This window comes from Amblyraja radiata, chromosome 15, assembly GCF_010909765.2.
Source record: "Amblyraja radiata isolate CabotCenter1 chromosome 15, sAmbRad1.1.pri, whole genome shotgun sequence".
Taxonomy (NCBI): Eukaryota; Metazoa; Chordata; class Chondrichthyes; order Rajiformes; family Rajidae; genus Amblyraja; species Amblyraja radiata.
In genome coordinates this window covers 7798-26178 of record NC_045970.1, presented here as the reverse complement: position 1 = coordinate 26178, position 18381 = coordinate 7798, and the positions used below count along the sequence as shown (strand labels likewise).

Genomic DNA, 18381 nt, shown 5'->3' with positions numbered 1-18381 from the left:
GCTTTTGGTATGCTAGCCTTTATAAATCAGAGCATTGAGTATAGAAGCTGGGATGTAATGTTAAAATTGTACAAGGCATTGGTGAGACCAAATCTGGAGTATGGTGTACAATTTTGGTCGCCTAATTATAGGAAGGATGTCAACAAAATAGAGAGAGTACAGAGGAGATTTACTAGAATGTTGCCTGGGTTTCAACAACTAAGTTACAGAGAAAGGTTGAATAAGTTAGGTCTTTATTCTCTGGAGCGCAGAAGGTTAAGGGGGGACTTGATAGAGGTCTTTAAAATGATGAGAGGGATAGACAGAGGTGATGTGGATCAGCTTTTCCCTTTGAGAATAGGGAAGATTCAAACAAGAGGACATTACTTCAGAATTAAGGGACAGAAGTTTAGGGGTAACATGAGGGGGAACTTCTTTACTCAGAGTGGTAGCGGTGTGGAATGAGCTTCCAGTGGAAGTGGTGGAGGCAGGTTCGTTGGTATCATTTAAAAGTAAATTGGATAGGCATATGGATGAGAAGGGAATGGAGGGTTATGGTATGAGTGCAGGCAGGTGGGACTAAGGGAAAAAAGATGTTCGGCACGGACTTGTAGGGCCGAGATGGCCTGTTTCCGTGCTGTAATTGTTATATGGTTTGTTATATATTATTACATTGCAACACGGATAATAAGGCTGCTCAAGATTTCGGCTTTGGAAGGAGGAGAACTTACCAGAACTCCACAAATCTTCTGCTTCTGTTGCTGTTCCATTTGGCCCAAGGCCAATTTATTTTGAGTGAGAGATCCTAAGGAAGATTTGATCTCAGCCTTAGATTGGAGTTGTGAAAATAAAATAGAATCAGATACACGCAATGTCATGAAATTGGGAAGGGATCACAATCCGATTTTTTTTACCTTGTAGATTTCAACAGCTTCATCTACCGGCATGAAGCTGTGAGACTTGTGTTCCCGTCCAGCTGCACAAACCACACACATCAGTTTCTTGTCCGTTTCACAAAACAGCTTCAGTTCCTCCTGATGTTTCTCGCTGTGAAGTTTACTTTCCTTCTCTTTGAGATTCAGGTTCAGTGTTCGAGCTTTCTCAGCCAGATTCGCCAAGGCTGCGGTCCACAAACTCCTCTCTACATTCCGGACAGGAGTTTCTATCTTCATGTTCCCATAACTGCGTGATACAGGAGCGGCAAAAGTTGTGGCCACAGTCTGGTGACACCGGATTGGTGAATAAGTCTGAACAGATGGGACAAATTAGATCTTCCCTCAAACTCTCAAGCTGTTGTTTTCATGCTATGCTGATTCGTGGCAGTTTCACTTCCGCTGAACTCCTGCAGTATCGCGGGTGTTCTTGGTTCTTGGGTCGCCCAAAATATTCCAACTGGAATTTAAACTGGAGGTGGTGAAGGGAGGGATTAAGCCAGAAAGGGTATAAAGAAAACACACTATAGAATTTGACATAAAACATCCCCACACAGCAGAATCAAATGTTTCCCACTGTGTGGGAAGGCACCAAAGTCAGTCTCTTCCTCCACTGTTCCTCGTGGTCAGGGCCTCCCCAAGCCCTCCGCAGTTGCAGCTACGTCGGCCCGATGTCCAGGACCGCTCGCCGGGGTAATACGTCCGACGTCGGGGCTGCGGGACGTCCTCAGCGGCGTGGACACCAGAGTCGGCCCCCTCCTACCGGAGTCGGCGGCTTCCAAAGTCCACAGGCCACGCCGGGTGGAGACTGCTGCTGCAGACCCTCTGCAAGGAGCCCCAGGACTCCACGATGTTGTTCAGCGCCGCCCGCATTGGAAGCTCTCCGCACCAGAGCTCCACGAAGTTGGAGCAACGGCCCAACGCTCCGGTGCTCCAAACAGTGACCCAGGTAGGCATCGCCCGCTCCCCGGTGGCTCCAGCGCTGCGCCGCCGCTGTAGCAGCCCTGGTCCGGTTCCCGGCCCCCGGCAGGAAAGGCCGCTCCGATCCAGCTGGTAGGCGAGGACGCGACTCGGAGAAATAGTCGCGTCCCCGCCAGGAAGAGACTGGGAAACAGTTTCCCCCTTACCCTGTCCCCCTCCCCCACATAGAAAAGTTAAAGTTTCCCCCAACACAAACTTTAGACTAACTAAATTTTTTTTTAAAAGATTGAAATACAGTGCAGCGCCCCCTCCGTCCGTTCAGCACTAGACTCGCTGCAGCACACGGCAAACGAACGCTCAGCGTGAGGATGAAATACCCCGAGTAGGAAGCAACTGCAGATGCTGGTTTAAACCGAAGACAGGCACAAAATGCTGGAGGAACTCAGCGGGCCAGGCAGCATCTCTGGAGAGAAGGAATGGGTGACATTTCAGGTCGAGCCCCTTCTTCAATATTTACAGCACTGGGCTGCAAGCTACTCTAGTGAAATATGAGATGCCGTTCCTCCAATTTGCATTTACCCACACTCTGACAATGGAGGAGGCCGAAGAGAGAAACGTCAGTGTGGGAATGGGAATTTAAGTGTTTAGCAACCGGGAGATCAGGTTACTTCCAGCGAATTACTCAAGGGTGGGGATCTGATTAGATATTAAACGTGCCGGATTATGACGGTAACACAAATAATTTGGGCGGCACCATGGCGCAGCGGTAGAGTTGCTGCCGTACAGCGCAGGAGAGACGGGTTCGATCCCGACTATGAGTGCTGTCTGTACGGAGTTTGAACGTTCTCCCCGTGACCTGCATGGGATTTCTCCGAGATCTTCTGTTTTCTCCCACACTCCAAAGACGTACAGTTTTGTACGTTCCTTGGCATGGTTTAAGTGTAAATTGTCCCTTGTGTGTGTTTAGGATAGTGTTAATGTGCGGGGATCGCTGGTCAGCGCGGACTCGGGGTCTGTTTCCATACTGTATTTCTAAAACTAAACCTAAAACGAATTGAGTATCCAACGAATCCCTGTCAGGCCGGGAACAAATTGAAACAATGGATTGAGAACGGCTCAATGTAATATTTTCTGTCATAAAACTGGGGGATTTGGACAGAGCATTGCGTTGCGAGGTGGCAGAAAACCAGATCTAGAATGTACACCTCACACACAGGGTGGAAAGGGTTTCACCTTCCAGTGAAAGCGGTTCTGATTTCCACATTCTTTTGTTTGACAAAACTCGCTGGCTTCACCCCTTGTAATCAATGTTATTTAGATTAGATTAAATTAGATTAAACTTTATTAGTACTCGGTAACACGCTGTAACTATGTACCTAAGTACTCAGGTACTGTGCTTAAGGCTCCAACATATGATCAGGTCTCCCTTGTTCTGGACTGGGCCCACAAGTGGAATTAGACTGAGACTTCTTCAGAATGAAAGTCAGTTGAGTGGGAAACTAGACATACAGAACAAATCACAGCCGGCACCGATGTGTCAAGAAAGGTGGAGCCCACAATGGTCCATTGTTGGCCGTGGAAGAAGTGATAATGAAGGGATACAAACAGTGAAGCTAGAAAGACGTCTATGGTGGAGGAGGGATGGAGAGAGAGGGAAATCAAGGGTAACTTGGAATTACACAAATCAATAGTCATACCGCTGGGCTTTATGTGAATGAACAGTGAAGATGTGTAGGAAGGAACTGCAGATGCTAGTTTAAACCTAATTCAATCAGTTTCAGGATTGCTTTAGTTCCTTTGGTACTCGATCAATATTGTGCATTGCGCTGCTGGTCAGTGAGGTTCACGAACATAAAAATCTGTTACCATATAACCATATAACAATTACAGCACGGAAACAGGCCATCTCGACCCTTCTAGTCCGTGCCGAACACGTATTCTCCAATAGTCCCATATACCTGCATTCAGACCATAACCCTCCATTCCTTTCCCGTCCATATAACTATCCAATTTATTTTTAAATGATAAAAACGAGCCTGCCTTCTTACATCTTCGCACGGCTCCCCACGGCTTCAAGACTCAACGATAGATTCAATATTTTCACGTAATTAACAAACATTCTGCCTCGTATTCTCGGCATTCAGCTTACCCCTCCTTTAGTAATTTCCAAATCATCCGCCCTTCTTTTTCTGCATCACCACATGGTCACTTTTACCGGGTTTTTATTTTGCCAGACGGCGCTTGCACCCTTCAAAACGAGACAGTGGACTTTAGGACCCAGGGGAGCCCGGAGCTCAGGACCCGCTGCCCACGGCTGCTGCTGAACCCGCGGGAAGGGAGATTGTTTCAATCTTTATATTTTCACAAAAGTAATTTCTGTTCCGTTGCCTGACGCGGTTAACATGAACGGATCGACAGACAGCTCTGATTTCAGTTGCTGTTTATTTCACTCTTCCCACGTTTACATTCCCCCTGGTTTTATTTCTGCGCTCACTGGGGTTTCACGACGCGGAATTTGGGGATTAAATGGGAACCGTTCAGCGCCGACCTGTTGTCCACCGGGTTTCTGCCCCACAGCCACTGAGCCCCGCTCCTGACGCCGGTCCCGGGACCCGGCCCTTTTACACACCCGGAGCGGATTCTCAGCCAGTTTTTATCACAAGTCCCGAAGAAAAGATAGTTTCTCTGTGAATTTATTCCCAGTGAAGGTGTAGAGATGGGACTTGGTGTCCGCTTCGTAAAATGAAACTGTCCCGGACATGTAACTGAGATAAACTCCCACCCTCCCGGGGATGGGACAGGCGGGGAGACGGGATGGATGGGAGGTGAATGCATCAAACTCGTCATCCCACCGCCCGATGCTCCAGACTCCAGTCTCCGGGGTCAGGTCGTCCTCCCCACAGACTCTGCGGCGACTCCCAGACTCCACCATTGATTCCCCGCCATCTCCACCTCCCAGTAATGTCTCCCCGATGTGAATCCCTCCAATCCCAGCACACATGCCTAGTCTGTAAAGCAGGAACAGGGTGCTAATTTTCGATGGTCAGCCATGATCAAATTAATGGCGATGTTTGCTCGAAGGACCGAATGACCTACTCCTGCAACTATTTTCTATGTTAAAATGTTTCTACGTTTCTATGGTGACGTTTCGGAGAGTAAATACATTCATCTGGGATGGAACAAGATTTTCATGAACTGGGTCATGGGCGGTTTAAAGACTCTGATAAAAGTGATGCAAGTTGTTAAGACAGGCCAGGGCACATTATACATATTAAAAAGTCACGCCCTGTGTTGTTTTTAGCAGACTAGAGAGATATTGGAATGCAGACACACAGCTCCATGAAAATTGCACCAGGGATGGGCAGGGTGGTGACGAATGCGGTTGGCACATTTGCTGGGGTCCGTGAGGGAATGAAATACAGGATTTGATACAACTGTACATTCCATTAGTAAGAAGCACGCCTCCAGATTCAGGGACAATTTCTTCCCAGCTGTTATCAGGCATCTGAATTCTCCTTCCACAACCGGACAGTTTGATCGGACTTTGCTGGCTTTGCCTTGCCCTGAACATTCTTCCCTCATCATATACCTGTACACTGGAAATGGCTTGATTTTCTGCTGACTGGATAGCACGCAACACGAGCTTTTCACTGTAGATCGGTACACGTGACAATAAACTAAACTGAATAACTGAACTGAACATAGTACCTTCTCCATCAGGGATCACAGCCGTCCTTCCAAATGAGGCGGAGGTTCACGGTCACCTCATCTACCGCATACTGTATTCCTGGTGACGTCCGTTTACCATGCACTTTAGCTGCTATTGACCCTTCAGCTCTCGCTTCTCTTTACCTTCATTTCGCTTCACTTTTGGAATTCTAAAGTTGGGTACGTGTCTCTCACTTGCCCCGACTTCCACATTTTTTTTCAGCGCATAAATGCAACATTTTGGCGGTTTTTAACAGGTATGAAAGCAGGACTGCCAACATTGCGTGAGAGTTGGGAGTGAGAATTATGCGAGAGACCAAGCCCGAGGGAGCATCGCGACCGGGGTGCCCCCCTCCCATTGGTACGGAACATTTGCAGTTTTCAGCTTGAAATTGTGCAATATGGTGCATACTGTAGCGAGTCTTATAACTTACACTTGAATGCAATATATATGCTTTAAATTGGATTGGAGCGTTTCTGAAAGGGGGGAGGCTGTGCGATCACTGATCACTGGCCTTGGGGGTACCCGGTGAGGGAGTGGAGCAACCGAGTGGGGAGAGGGTGTGGAAGAAGGGTAGGAACGTTTTGAAATTTGCTGTATTAAAATCATGTTTTAGTGCACTGTAGTAGTATGAGGTTCAAGTGACAAATAAATTGTATTGTGTATGATTTCAATGTTTTTTGTATGAAGTATTTTTAAGAGGTAACTTTTTAAGAGGTAACTTTATCCACACAAAGGGTGATGGGTATATGGAACAAGCTGCCAGAGGAGGTAGTTGAGGCAGGGACCATTCCAACATTTAAGAAAAAGTTAGACTGATACATGGATCGGACAGGTTTGGAGGTATGGACCAAAAGCAGGTAGCATAGCTGGGACATGTTGGTGGGTGTGGGCAAGTTGCGTCGAAGGGCCTGTTTTCACACTGTATCACTCTATGACTACATTATACCTCCACCATGCATGAATGCTTCAAAATTGTAAGATTAAATGAGAACTTACCAGTTTGAAGTTTGATCTGTATTTTATGAGGAGTTGCGATGAGGGATTACGTGAAGAACCCGCTCAGCACGCATGCGCGGCATACTTCAAAGCAGCGGTGTGGAATCACAGATAGACACAGTTATTGAAGTAAACATAGTAAAGAAAAAGAGACATCAGTTTATCAGTTTGACCCATATTATTGAGGGTGGGAGCGGAGGGCACGTAATCCCTCATCGTAACTTCTCATAAAATACAGATCAAACTTCAAACTGGTAAGTTCTCGTTTAATCTTACTATTTTACTTTGGAGTCACGTGAGTGACTACGTGAAGACTTCAAAGCTCTGTGATTTCAAACCGTGTAACAGGTATTACTTCACGCACTGCCAAAGTCCTTGAGGGAGGAAGTGTGTTATCGTAATCAACCAATGAATCTGTTTGTAGAAAAACACAATGGTATTTTTTAACAATAACAACAAAGAAATTAAATTGCTCCCCTGGGCTTAAATTAAATATTTGCAGTCTGTAAAATCTTTTCTGCAAATAAAACAGGTTTTGCCAACGGCTTATTATAAAATTTCTGAACGGTCTTTCCCCCGACCATCCTGCTGTAGCCAGGATGTGGTCTATAGGCACGTCCATTCTTTTAGCCGTCGATGTGGATGCTGCTCTGGTGGAATGAGATTTGTACATGTTAGTGTTTATCCCAGCAGCTTTTAGCACCTGCTTGAGCCATCTCGCAATGGTTTGGCTTGTCACCCGACCATAAGGTTTTTTATGACTGACCCACAAGGCTTTTCATCTCCCTCGAATATTTTTGGTTGTGTCTATGTAGGATAGTAGGTGGGTCATGGCACATAACCGTGGTTCTGGCGGGTAAGCCCGGAATCCCACGACTGAATTAGGTGTTCCTGGTCTGCTCTGTTTGATCAGTCCCTGGATAACGACAGAGATCTGGTCTGGAGCTGTGAGCATGCTGTCCAGTCGCAATAGGTGTAGTGACTGGACCCTCTGTGCAGATACAAGTGCCATCAACATGAGTGTTTTGAGCATAGATTGTTCCAGGTTGAGGGATCTGGCTGGTGGCCATCCCCTGAGGTATGTCAGGACCACACTGACATCCCATATATGTCTTGGTCTAGGGGGTTAGAGTTGTAAATACCCTTCATTAATTTGACCACCAGCGGGTGGGACCCCATGGCCTGTTGTCCTGGAGCTGGCTTTAAATAGACAGGCAGGGCACTTCTAGCTGTGTTGATGGCTCTGTAGCCGAGTCCTTCATCGTGGTGAAGGTTCGCCAGGAATTCCAGTACGTTGGTAACTGTAGCAGTTGAGTAGGTGGTCCCTGCATCCAAGCAGTACTTCTCCCATTTTTTGATGCTGGACAAGTGCTGTTTTTTAGTGGATGTTCGGAGGGATGCTGACATGGTGTCGACGGTTTGTTCTGATAATCCCAGTCCCAGAAGTGGTTTGTGCAGAATCTGCAACCCAGGAGTTTGATTTTTTCATGGCACGGGTGGCTTGTGCCCGACACTGTGTGTTAATAACTCTGGGTCACTGGGGAATACTATCGGAGTTTCAACAACCATGTCATGGAGTATTGGGAACCATGGCTGCGTAGGCCAGTCGGGTACTATCAAAATACCTGAAGCAGAGTCCATTTGTTTTGTGCGTAGTCCCCGACTGATGAGGCAGAAGGGAGGAAATGCATAGAAGAAGAATTTCCCCAATCCAGCGCGAACGCATCTACCGCTGCTGGCTCAGGGTCTGGTTCCCAAGCGACGTACATAGGTACCTGGTGATTTAGCCTTGATGCAAATAAATCGATATCTGGCGTGCCATATTGCTTGATAACTTTTGCAAATTTTTTGGGGTTTAACATCCATTCGATGTTGTCATTAAATTTACGTGACCTGGTGTCTGCCACTGTATTTAGCTTACCTGGCAGGTAAGTTGCTGATAGCCAAATATGTCTTTCGACACACCATTGCCAAATTGTGTTAACCAACTTGTCGCATGATACCGATTTTATGCCGCCCATATGGTTAATGTTGGCTACCACCGTAGTATTATCTATTTGTAACCGTACATGCAAGTGATGCATATTTGTGCATATGCTTTTAAACCATAAAAGTCACCCAACATCTCTAGATAATTAATGCCCAGTGTAAGTGGTAACGATGACTCTGGGTTAGTCCATCTACTACTTGTGCTGAATATAGAGTTAGTTGCTCCCCAGCCTTGAGCACTGGCATCTGTTTGGATAACTAACATAGGGTTAGTGATGATAATAGGGCTGAAACTATGCCAAACGTTTTTTGCCCACCACTGTAGTTCTGATATTGCTTCAGTGGGTAACTTTATGACACGATCATAATGACCTGTATGTCGTTTTGGTGCCTGTACCTTTGCTCTTTGTAAGTTTTGACAGTGCAAAGGTCCGAATCATTAAATTGTTGCATGATTGTGCCAATTCAACTGTTTTGTCTCTTGGCAATGTTACAGTCACGTAGCCTGAATTAATTGTGAAGCCCAAGTAGTCCATGATTGTGGATGGCTTCAACTTAGATTTATCTCGGTTATTAGTCGGTGGGCGGCGCGACTCTTCGGTGGGCGGCGCGACTCTCGTCAGCAGCGGCCTCTGCAGTCCGTCTGTGTTTTATTATTTTCTGTCTCGTTTTTATGTAGTTTTTGTTCTTTTTTTTGTTGGGGTATGTGTGTGGGGGGGGGGGTGGGGGGAGGGGGTAACTTTAAAATATTTCCCCTGCACGGGAGACCCGACCTTTTCTTTGTCGGGTCTCCGTTGTCGTTGGGGCTGCAACGTGGAGCGGCCTCCAACAGGAACGACCTGGGGTTCCAGCTGCGGAGCTGCCGACTACTCACCATCACAGGGCTGGCCGAGTCCGGAGCGGGTGGAGCTGTGGTGGACCGCTGCTGCCACCCGACCTCCAGAGCTTCGGAGGCTGCAACTGCGGGTTTGGCGGACGGCGGCACCGGGAGCCCGCGGGTCCCTGCTGGGTGACCGCTTTTCGGGGCTTCCGCAACGGCGACTTCTCCCGCCCGAGTTGCGGGGTTGAAGAGCACCTGAGCGGGGCCTTACACCATCGCCCCGCGCGGCTTGGAATGGCCGCGGGACTTTGCGAGCGCACGCCGGGGGCTCTAACACCAAGACCCGGTGCGCGACCTTGCATCACCCGGCGTGGCTTTAAAGGCCGCGGGACAATCGCCATCGCCAGCCGGGGGCTTTGACTTGGACTCTGACATCGGGGGGGAGAGTGCAATGAAGAGATAAGTGTTTTTTTGCCTTCCATCACAACGATGTGATGGATGTTTGTGTAAACTGTGTTGTGTCTCGGGTCTTTTTGTTTTGTAATGTATGGCTGCAGAAACGACATTTCGTTTGGACCGCAAGGGGTCCAAATGACAATAAATTGAATTGTATTGTATTGTATTGTATCTGGATGTAAGACAATCCCAGGGTTTTGAATAACTGTTTGGTAGCTGACACAGCTAACATAGTTAATTCCATGGTCTTGCCTATTATTTAAGATATCATCAAGATATGCCATGACAATATGTTTTTGTCTTCTGAATATTGCCAGAGCTGGTTTTAGTATTTTGGTGAATAATCTTGGGCTGATGTGAATCCATTGGGTAACGCTTTAAACTGCCATAGCTGCCCCATTCAGGTAAATTTCAGGTATCTGCGATGATCCTTGTGAATGGTACTAAATAGTAAACATCTTTAAGATCAATGCTTGCCATGAAGTATCCTTTGGAAATTAGTTGTTTGGCAGTAACAACCGTTTCCATTTTGAAATGTATATACTTAACAAACATATTTAGTGAAGTTAAGTCAATAATGATGCGACATCCACCATCTTTTTGGGGTTTAGTGACGAATATTTGATACGAATTCCAAGGGTTCATGTTTTCCCATGATACCCTTTGTAATTAGTCTCACCAGTTCAGCTTGTCCCTCTCGTTTCTTTAACGGAGAGGGAAAATACCCTCTGGGGTGAATGTTGAACTGGTGGCAATTTTTCTAGTATGAATTGTATTTTGTATCCACTAATGCCATTGAGTATATACTGATCACTCGTGATAGACTCCCGTGCTTCTTTAAACAGGTGTAATCTCCCCCCTGTTAGTATTAAGCCCCTATTTTCTATATGCTGCTAGGAACCAGATCCACCTACCTCCATGGTTATGGGTATTGTTCTGTTTCCTGCCGGTCCAACAAGTCTTGCACGTTGTCTGACGTGGCGGTGATGTTGGGGGGTGGCGCATTTTCCATGGGGTCCGCTCTGGGCCCTGGTCTAAAAAAGACTTCCGGGGATAGAGCTTTACACCAGTCCCATATGGTAGACGTCGACTGATGGACGCGATGGAGTGCTGCTGCTTAGGAATTATTGTTTTTGGTTTGCTCGTCCTGGGCCTGCCCTCATGAGACCGAAAGTTTTTTAAAGCCTCTTCCATATCCTTCATATGCTTTGTGAGGTTTTTGCCAAAGAGCAGTGGGTCTGGCTCAGTGGCTGGGTTTTGCACAACCCCGCAAATTTAGGATTTTATGGCAGATTTTATGATTTGTTTACGAAGGTTGTGGTCATCTCCGTATTTGTCCACGGAACGAGCAAACGATGTGATGGCTGACGTCAGGAGCCTGAGGATCCGCTGCAGTTTTCTAAGGCCTTATTGACTACCTCTCCTGTAGGGGCTTGTTGGAGAGGTGGTTAATGCTGGCCGCTGGTTTAACGGCCTCCTGCACGTGGGGTTGCCACGTAGCGGTCCACCACACCTAGCAGCTCTTCCTGTTCCTGCACCCCTTGCATACTCCCGAGATCGTCAGCCATCGTCCCCTCTTCTTGACCAGCCCAGTCCTGGTTACCAAAGCTACCCTCGCGTAAGGAGGAAGCAATGGGCAGTGCACAAGGCACTGTGGAGGTAGTGCCTGAACTCCCCCTGCGAGAGCGCCCTTCACGAAGCGCGTCTCGCTCGAGCTCCTGCTCCAGGAGCCGCTCCAAGCGGCTCAGGTGGCTGTCTCTCCCACAGGCGGGTGGAGAGACGTCCCCGTCCGATAAGTCGGAAGCCACCGGCCGGACGCCTCTTCCGTGGCTTTACTTCCAGCCCGCTGCTCAGGCGCTAGCGGGCTGGGCTCGGCACGGTGTCGGGAAATAGCAGAGCGCCGGGTAAGCGGTCCTACCGCCTTGTTGCTGCCCCCCCCCCCAGATGGAACGCTCCTCCGTGGAGTCGAGTGGGGAACAGGTTTGTCCAAGAGCCTTTCTTCTCTGCCTGAAAGCAGAAGGCTCCCTGTGAAAGAAAACCTGACCTCAGAGCTTACCTGATGGGCCGTTCTTTCACCTGTAGCGGGAGCGCCTGACTCCCGATGCGGCCGCTGTTGTACTGCTGAACGTAATGCCGCGCATGCGTGCTGAGCGGGCTCTTCACGTAGTCACTCACGTGACTCCGAAGTAAAATCAAGTGATCGAGTTTTATTGCCATATACTTAAGCATAGAAACATAGAAAATAGGTGCAGGAATCGGCCATTCGGCCCTTCGAGCCAGCATTGCCATTCAATATGATCATGGCTATTCATCTAAAATCAGTACCTCTTTCCTGTTTTTACCCATATCCCTTGATGTCGTTAGCCCCAAGAACTAAATGTAACTCTCTCTTGAAAACATCCAGTGAATTGGCCTGCACTGCCTTCTGTGGCAGAGAATTTCAGATTCAAAACTCTCTACGTGAAAAAAGTTTGTCCTCATCTCAGTCCTAACTGCACCCCCCCCCCCCTCCCCCTTTATTCTTAAACTGTGACCCATGGTTCTGAACGCCCCCAACATCGGGAACATTTTTCCTGCAGTTACAGTAAGTGAAAATCAAGCAGGCAAGCAGGATGCTTTCTCCAATCACCCCCATTTGAAGTCCACTACCTTCCACCGTTTGTACCCAGTGCTTGGTACTTACTTCCAGCAGCCACTGGTTGTCCTCCAGGATGCACCGAGCCGCAGCCTGATCCATGCCGGTCACCTGGGCAAATTCGACACAGAGACTCTCTCTCTCTCCCCCCTCTCTTCAGCTCTCTCTCCTCTCAACCCCCCCTCTCTCTCTCTCTCCCCCTCTATCTCTCCCCTCCCCCTCTTTCCCCTCTCCTCCCTCCCTCTCTCTCTCCGCTCACTCCCTCACTCTCCCCTGTCTCCCCCTCTCACTCTCTCCCCTTCCCTCTCTGGTTCTTCTCCCATCCCTCCCGCAGCTCCGGCTCTCCAACACCAGCGGACCATGCAGTTTATCCGAGTTTAGACATTTTCGTTGATCACAAAATTTCTCACCACTGAGCGTGAGAAATTTCTGATGAGCATGACGGCGTGAGAGTTTGCTTGAGGGCGTGAGTCTCACGCTCAAAGCGTGAGAGTTGGCAGCCCTGATGAATGTACGCGTTTCTTACATTAATAACATATACCGGAAGTTACGGATGTCCTCCAGATGGATTTGGCGGCTCCGTGCGTCAAGCCCTATGACCCAGTGACCTTACGTGCAACCCCCCTATTAACAACTCATGACTATTTCTCTCTCTTGGGCTGAGGGTGTCGATTAAAGTTTCACCTGATGTATTGGGTGAAAGAAGGGAAGAAACAGGTAGATAATCAGAGAGAAAAACATGTAAAAGGGGTTGGTTCATTGAAATCAAATCCACTTACAATATTGTTGGTCAGTAGATTAATAAAACATATATATTTAGTACCCTGTTGTTGTAGTTGGATAATTCACACGACCAGTAACATTCATAAGAACCGAATAGAAAGATTGTGTTTATTCGAATGATGTGCTTGATGCTTCTAATACTCCAATTGAAATAAACCCAAATCGGTGTGGACTGAAAAGCTTGCTTTTAAACTCTGTCTGTGAATGTTCCTTTCTCTTTTTTTTTAAAATCTTTTTTATTGTTTTTTCCCCCCCAAAACCCCCCAAAATAAAACATAAAAAAACAGCAAAAAGAATAATGATAAACATAACAATGATATTGATACTTAGGGATCAGGATTACATTAATAACAGGTATAACCTAATATGAGACCAGTGTCAAAATACACTATGAATATAGACTCCCGGTCTCTATGTAAATATAGTTCAATCTTTAAAAGGAAACTTATAAATGTAAAAAAAACACAAAGATAAAAAGACAAAAAGAAAAAGAAAAAAGGAAAAAACAAAACCCTCCTAAACTAAAGGAAAAACATTTATAACAATAAAATAAGAATAAAAATAAAATAAATAAAAAAACAAAGCAAAGCAAAACCGAATCTGTACTGAGAATTTCAACAATTTATGTCTGTTTGTCGTCAAGTCCGTTCCACACTATAGAGGTAAAATAATTTTTATAACTGTTAAAGAGGGAGCAATTTATGTTGTATGAAAGTGCTCAATAAATTTTCCCCAAGTCTTATCAAATTTAACCAAGGGTTCAACAATGTCACTCCTGATTTTTTTTCTAAATTTAAATATTATATCGTTTCAGAATACCACTGGAGTGTAGTTGGAGGGTTGGAGTCTTTCCATTAAAATAGAATAGATCTTCTGGCGATTAATGTGGTAAAAGCAATCAACCGATGGGCGGAGCGGGACAAATGAATAGAATCTAACATTGGTAGCCCAAAAATTGGAGTAATAGGACGAGGTTGTAAATCTATACCTAATACTACAGAAATCGTATAACCATATAACAACCATATAACAATTACAGCACAGAAACAGGCCATCTCGGCCCTACAAGTCCGTGCCGAACAACTTTTTTCCCTTAGTCCCACCTGCCTGCACTCATACCATAACCCTCCATTCCCTTCTCATCCATATGCCTATCCAATTTATTTTTAATTGATGCCAACGAACCTGCCTCCACCACTTTCACTGTAAGCTCATTCCACACCGCTACCACTCTCTGAGTAAAGAAGTTCCCCCTCATGTTACCCCTAAACGTCTGTCCCTTAATTCTGAAGTCATGTCCTCTTGTTTGAATCTTCCCTATTCTCAAAGGGAAAATCTGATCCACATCAACTCTGTCTATCCCTCTCATCATTTTAAAGACCTCTATCAAGTCCCCCCTTAACCTTCTGCGCTCCAGAGAATAAACCATATAACTATATAACAATGACAGCACGGAAACAGGCCATCTCGACCCTTCTAGTCCGTGCCGAACACGTATTCTCCCCTAGTCCCATACACCTGCGTTCAGACCATAACCCTCCATTCCTTTCCCGTCCATATAACTATCCAATTTATTTTTAAATGATAAAAACGAACCTGCCTCCACCACCTTCACTGGAAGCTCATTCCACACAGCCACCACTCTCTGAGTAAAGAAGTTCCCGCTCATGTTACCCCTAAACTTCTGTCCCTTAATTCTCAAGTCATGTCCCCTTGTTTAAATCTTCCCTACTCTCAGTGGGAAAAGCTTATCCACGTCAACTCTGTCTATCCCTCTCATCATTTTAAAGACCTCTATCAAGTCCCCTCTTAACCTTCTGCGCTCCAAAGAATAAAGCCCTAACTTGTTCAACCTTTCTCTGTAACGTAGTTGCTGAAACCCAGGCAACATTCTAGTAAATCTCCTCTGAACTCTCTCTATTTTGTTGACATCCTTCCTATAATTAGGCGACCAAAATTGTACACCATACTCCAAAATTGGCCTCACCAATGCCTTGTACAATTTTAACATTACATTACATCCTATTTTGATTTGTCCTGCCAAGGTGTAGCACCTCACATTTATCAGCATTAAACTCCATCTGCCATCTTTCAGCCCATTCTTCCAAATGGCCTAAATCACTCTGTAGACTTTGGAAATCCTCTTCATTATCCACAACACCCCCTATCTTGGTATCATCTGCATACTTACTAATCCAATTTACCACACCTTCATCCAGATCATTGATGTACATGACAAACAACAAAGGACCCAACACCGATCCCTGAGGCACCCCACTAGTCACCTGCCTCCAACCCGACAAACAACCATCCACCATTACCCTCTGGCTTCTCCCATTCAGCCACTGTTGAATCCATCTTGCTACTCCTGCATTTATACCCAACAGTTGAACCTTCTTAACCAACCTTCCATGAGGAACCTTGTCAAAGGCCTTACTAAAGTCCATATAGACAACATCCACTGCTTTACCCTCGTCAATTTCCCTAGTAACCTCTTCAAAAAATTCAAGAGGATTAGTCAAACATGACCTTCCAGGCACAAATCCATGTTGACTGTTCCTAATCAGACCCTGTTTATCCAGATGCGTATATATATTATCTCTAAGTATCTTTTCCATTAATTTTCCATTAATTTCCATTAAGTATCCATAGCTACTCTACTAGTTTCCCTTACCTCACATAATTCAATATCCGTCTCCTTGGTGAATACCGAAGAAAATAAATTGTTCAATATCTCCCCCATCTCTTTTGGCTCTGCAGATAGCTGTCCACTCTGTCTCTCCAATGGACAAATTTTATCCCTCGTTATCTTTTTGCTATTAATATAGCTGTAGAAACCCTTTGGATTTACTTTCACCTTACTTGCCAAAGCAACCTCATGTCTTCTTTTAGCTTTTCTAATTACTTTCTTAAGATTCTTTTTACATTCCTTATACTCCTCAAGCACCTCATTTACTTCATGCTGCCTATAATTATTGTAGATCTCCCTCTTTTTCCGAACAAGATGTCCAATTTCCCTTGAAAACCAGGGCTCTTTCCAATTTTTACTGTTTCCTTTCAACCGAACAGGAACATAAAGATTCTGTACTCTTAAAATTTCCCCTTTAAATGTCCTCCATTTCTCTTCTACATCCTTTCCATAAAACAAAATGTCCCAGTTCACTCCTTTTAAATCATTTCGCATCTCATCAAAGTTAGCCTTTCTCCAATCAAAAATCTCAACCCTAGGTCCAGTTCTGACCCTCTCCATAATTATATTGAAACTAATGGTATTGTGATCACTGGACCCGAAGTGCTCCCCAACGCATATCTCCGCCACCTGTCCCGTCTCATTTCCTAACAGGAGGTCCAGCACTGCCCCTCCTCTAGTAGGTACCTCTATGTATTGCTGCAAAAAACTATCCTGCACACATTTTACAAACTCCAAACCATCCAGCCCATTTACCGAATGTGTTTCCCAGTCTATGTGTGGAAAGTTGAAATCTCCCACAATCACTACTTTGTGCTTACTACTAATATCTGCTATCTCCTTACATATTTGCTCTTCCAATTCTCGTTCCCCATTTGGCGGTCTATAATACACCCCTATAAGTGTTGCTACCCCTTTCCCACTTCTCAGTTCCACCCAAATAGCCTCCCTAGATGAGCTCTCCAATCTATCCTGCCAAAGCACTGCTGTAATATCTTCCCTGACTAGTAATGCAACACCTCCACCTCTTGCCCCTCCAATTCTATCACACCTGAAGCAACGAAATCCTGGAATATTTAGTTTCCAATCACAGCCCTCCTGCAACCATGTTTCACTGATCGCCACAACATCATACTTCCAGGTGTCTATCCAGGCTCTAAGCTCATCCACCTTTCTTACAATGCTCCTAGCATTAAAATATGCACATTTAAGAAACCCCCCGCCTCTTATTCTCTGTTTATTTCCTTTTTTTTTCTCTCTCCTCTTGTGCCCGAGTGCTTCCCTTTTCTGCTTCCTGCCTCCCATTCTGTCTACTAGCTTTCTCTATTTGAGTCCCTCGCCCCAACCATTCTAGTTTAAAGTCTCCCCAGTAGCCTGTGCAAATTTCCCCGCCAGGATATTAGTCCCCCTCGGGTTCAAGTGCAACCCATCCTTTCTGTACAGGTCACACCTTCCCCAAAAGAAGTCCCAATGATCCAGAAACTTGAATCCCTGCCCTCTGCACCAGTCTTTCAGTCACGCATTTATCCTCCACCTCGCTCCATTCCTACTCTCACTGTCGCGTGGCACAGGCAGTAATCCTGAGATTGTTACCTTTTTGGTCCTTTTCCTTAACTCTCCTCCCAACTCCCTAAATCCTCCCTTCAGGATCTCTTCCCTTTTTTTACCTATGTCATTTACCTATATGTACCATGACCTCAGCTCCTCTCCCTCTGATTTCAGGATATCTTGGACGCGTTGAGACACGTCCGAGACCTTGGCACCAGGGAGGCAGACCACCATCCTGGTCTCCCGACTGCGTCCACAGAATCGCCTATCCGACCCCCAAACAATAGAGTCCCCAATTACTATTGCCCTCTTCTTTTTGTCCCTACCTTCAGGAGCAACAGGGCCGGTCTCTGTGCTGGAGGCCCGTTCGCTCTCGCTACCCCCGGGCAGGCTGTCACCCCCATCCGTGTCAAAAATTTCTTTCCAATATTTTTCCAAAAGAGGGCAGGACCAAACCATATGGGTCAGTGGGGCCACTTCAGAGTTACATCTGTCACAGGTAATATTTATATGACCATAAAAACAAGCTAACTTATGTTTTTACATATGAGCTCTGTGAACACACCTTGAATTGTATCAAAGCGTGTCTTGCACACATTGAAGAGGTATTAACTAATGGAAGAATCCTCTCCCATTTCTCTATAAAGAAATTTGGAGTTCTCATTCCCAGCCATTGTTAATTTTATCAAATGTATCTATTTGTAATTTGAAAATCAACTCATAAATAGTCATTATTAATCCTTTTTGATAAGGGTTCAACTGTAAAAAAAAATCCAAAATTTCAGATTGATGTGGTAGCGGAAAAAATGGTAGAGTAGCCTTCAAAAAATGTCTAATCTGTAAATATCAAAAAAAATGTGAATTAGGTAAGCTATATTTATTGGAGAGTTGTTCGAAAGACATAAAACAACCCTCCAAAAA

At 45.7% G+C, this 18381-nt stretch overlaps 1 protein-coding gene across 1 annotated transcript in view; it reads right to left on the bottom strand.

Moving 5' to 3' along the window:
- The window catches only part of LOC116981639 (E3 ubiquitin-protein ligase TRIM17-like), a 34247-nt gene extending 29250 nt beyond the window's left edge, over window positions 1-4997 (bottom strand). The window contains exons 1-3 of the mRNA XM_033034725.1: window positions 4978-4997; window positions 1095-1261; window positions 894-955 (exon numbers count right to left, since the gene is read on the bottom strand). Coding sequence (XP_032890616.1) covers window positions 894-955; window positions 1095-1261; window positions 4978-4997 — 249 coding nt within the window. The remainder of the gene's footprint in view (window positions 1-893; window positions 956-1094; window positions 1262-4977) is intronic.
- Window positions 4998-18381: the final 13384 nt, after the last annotated feature.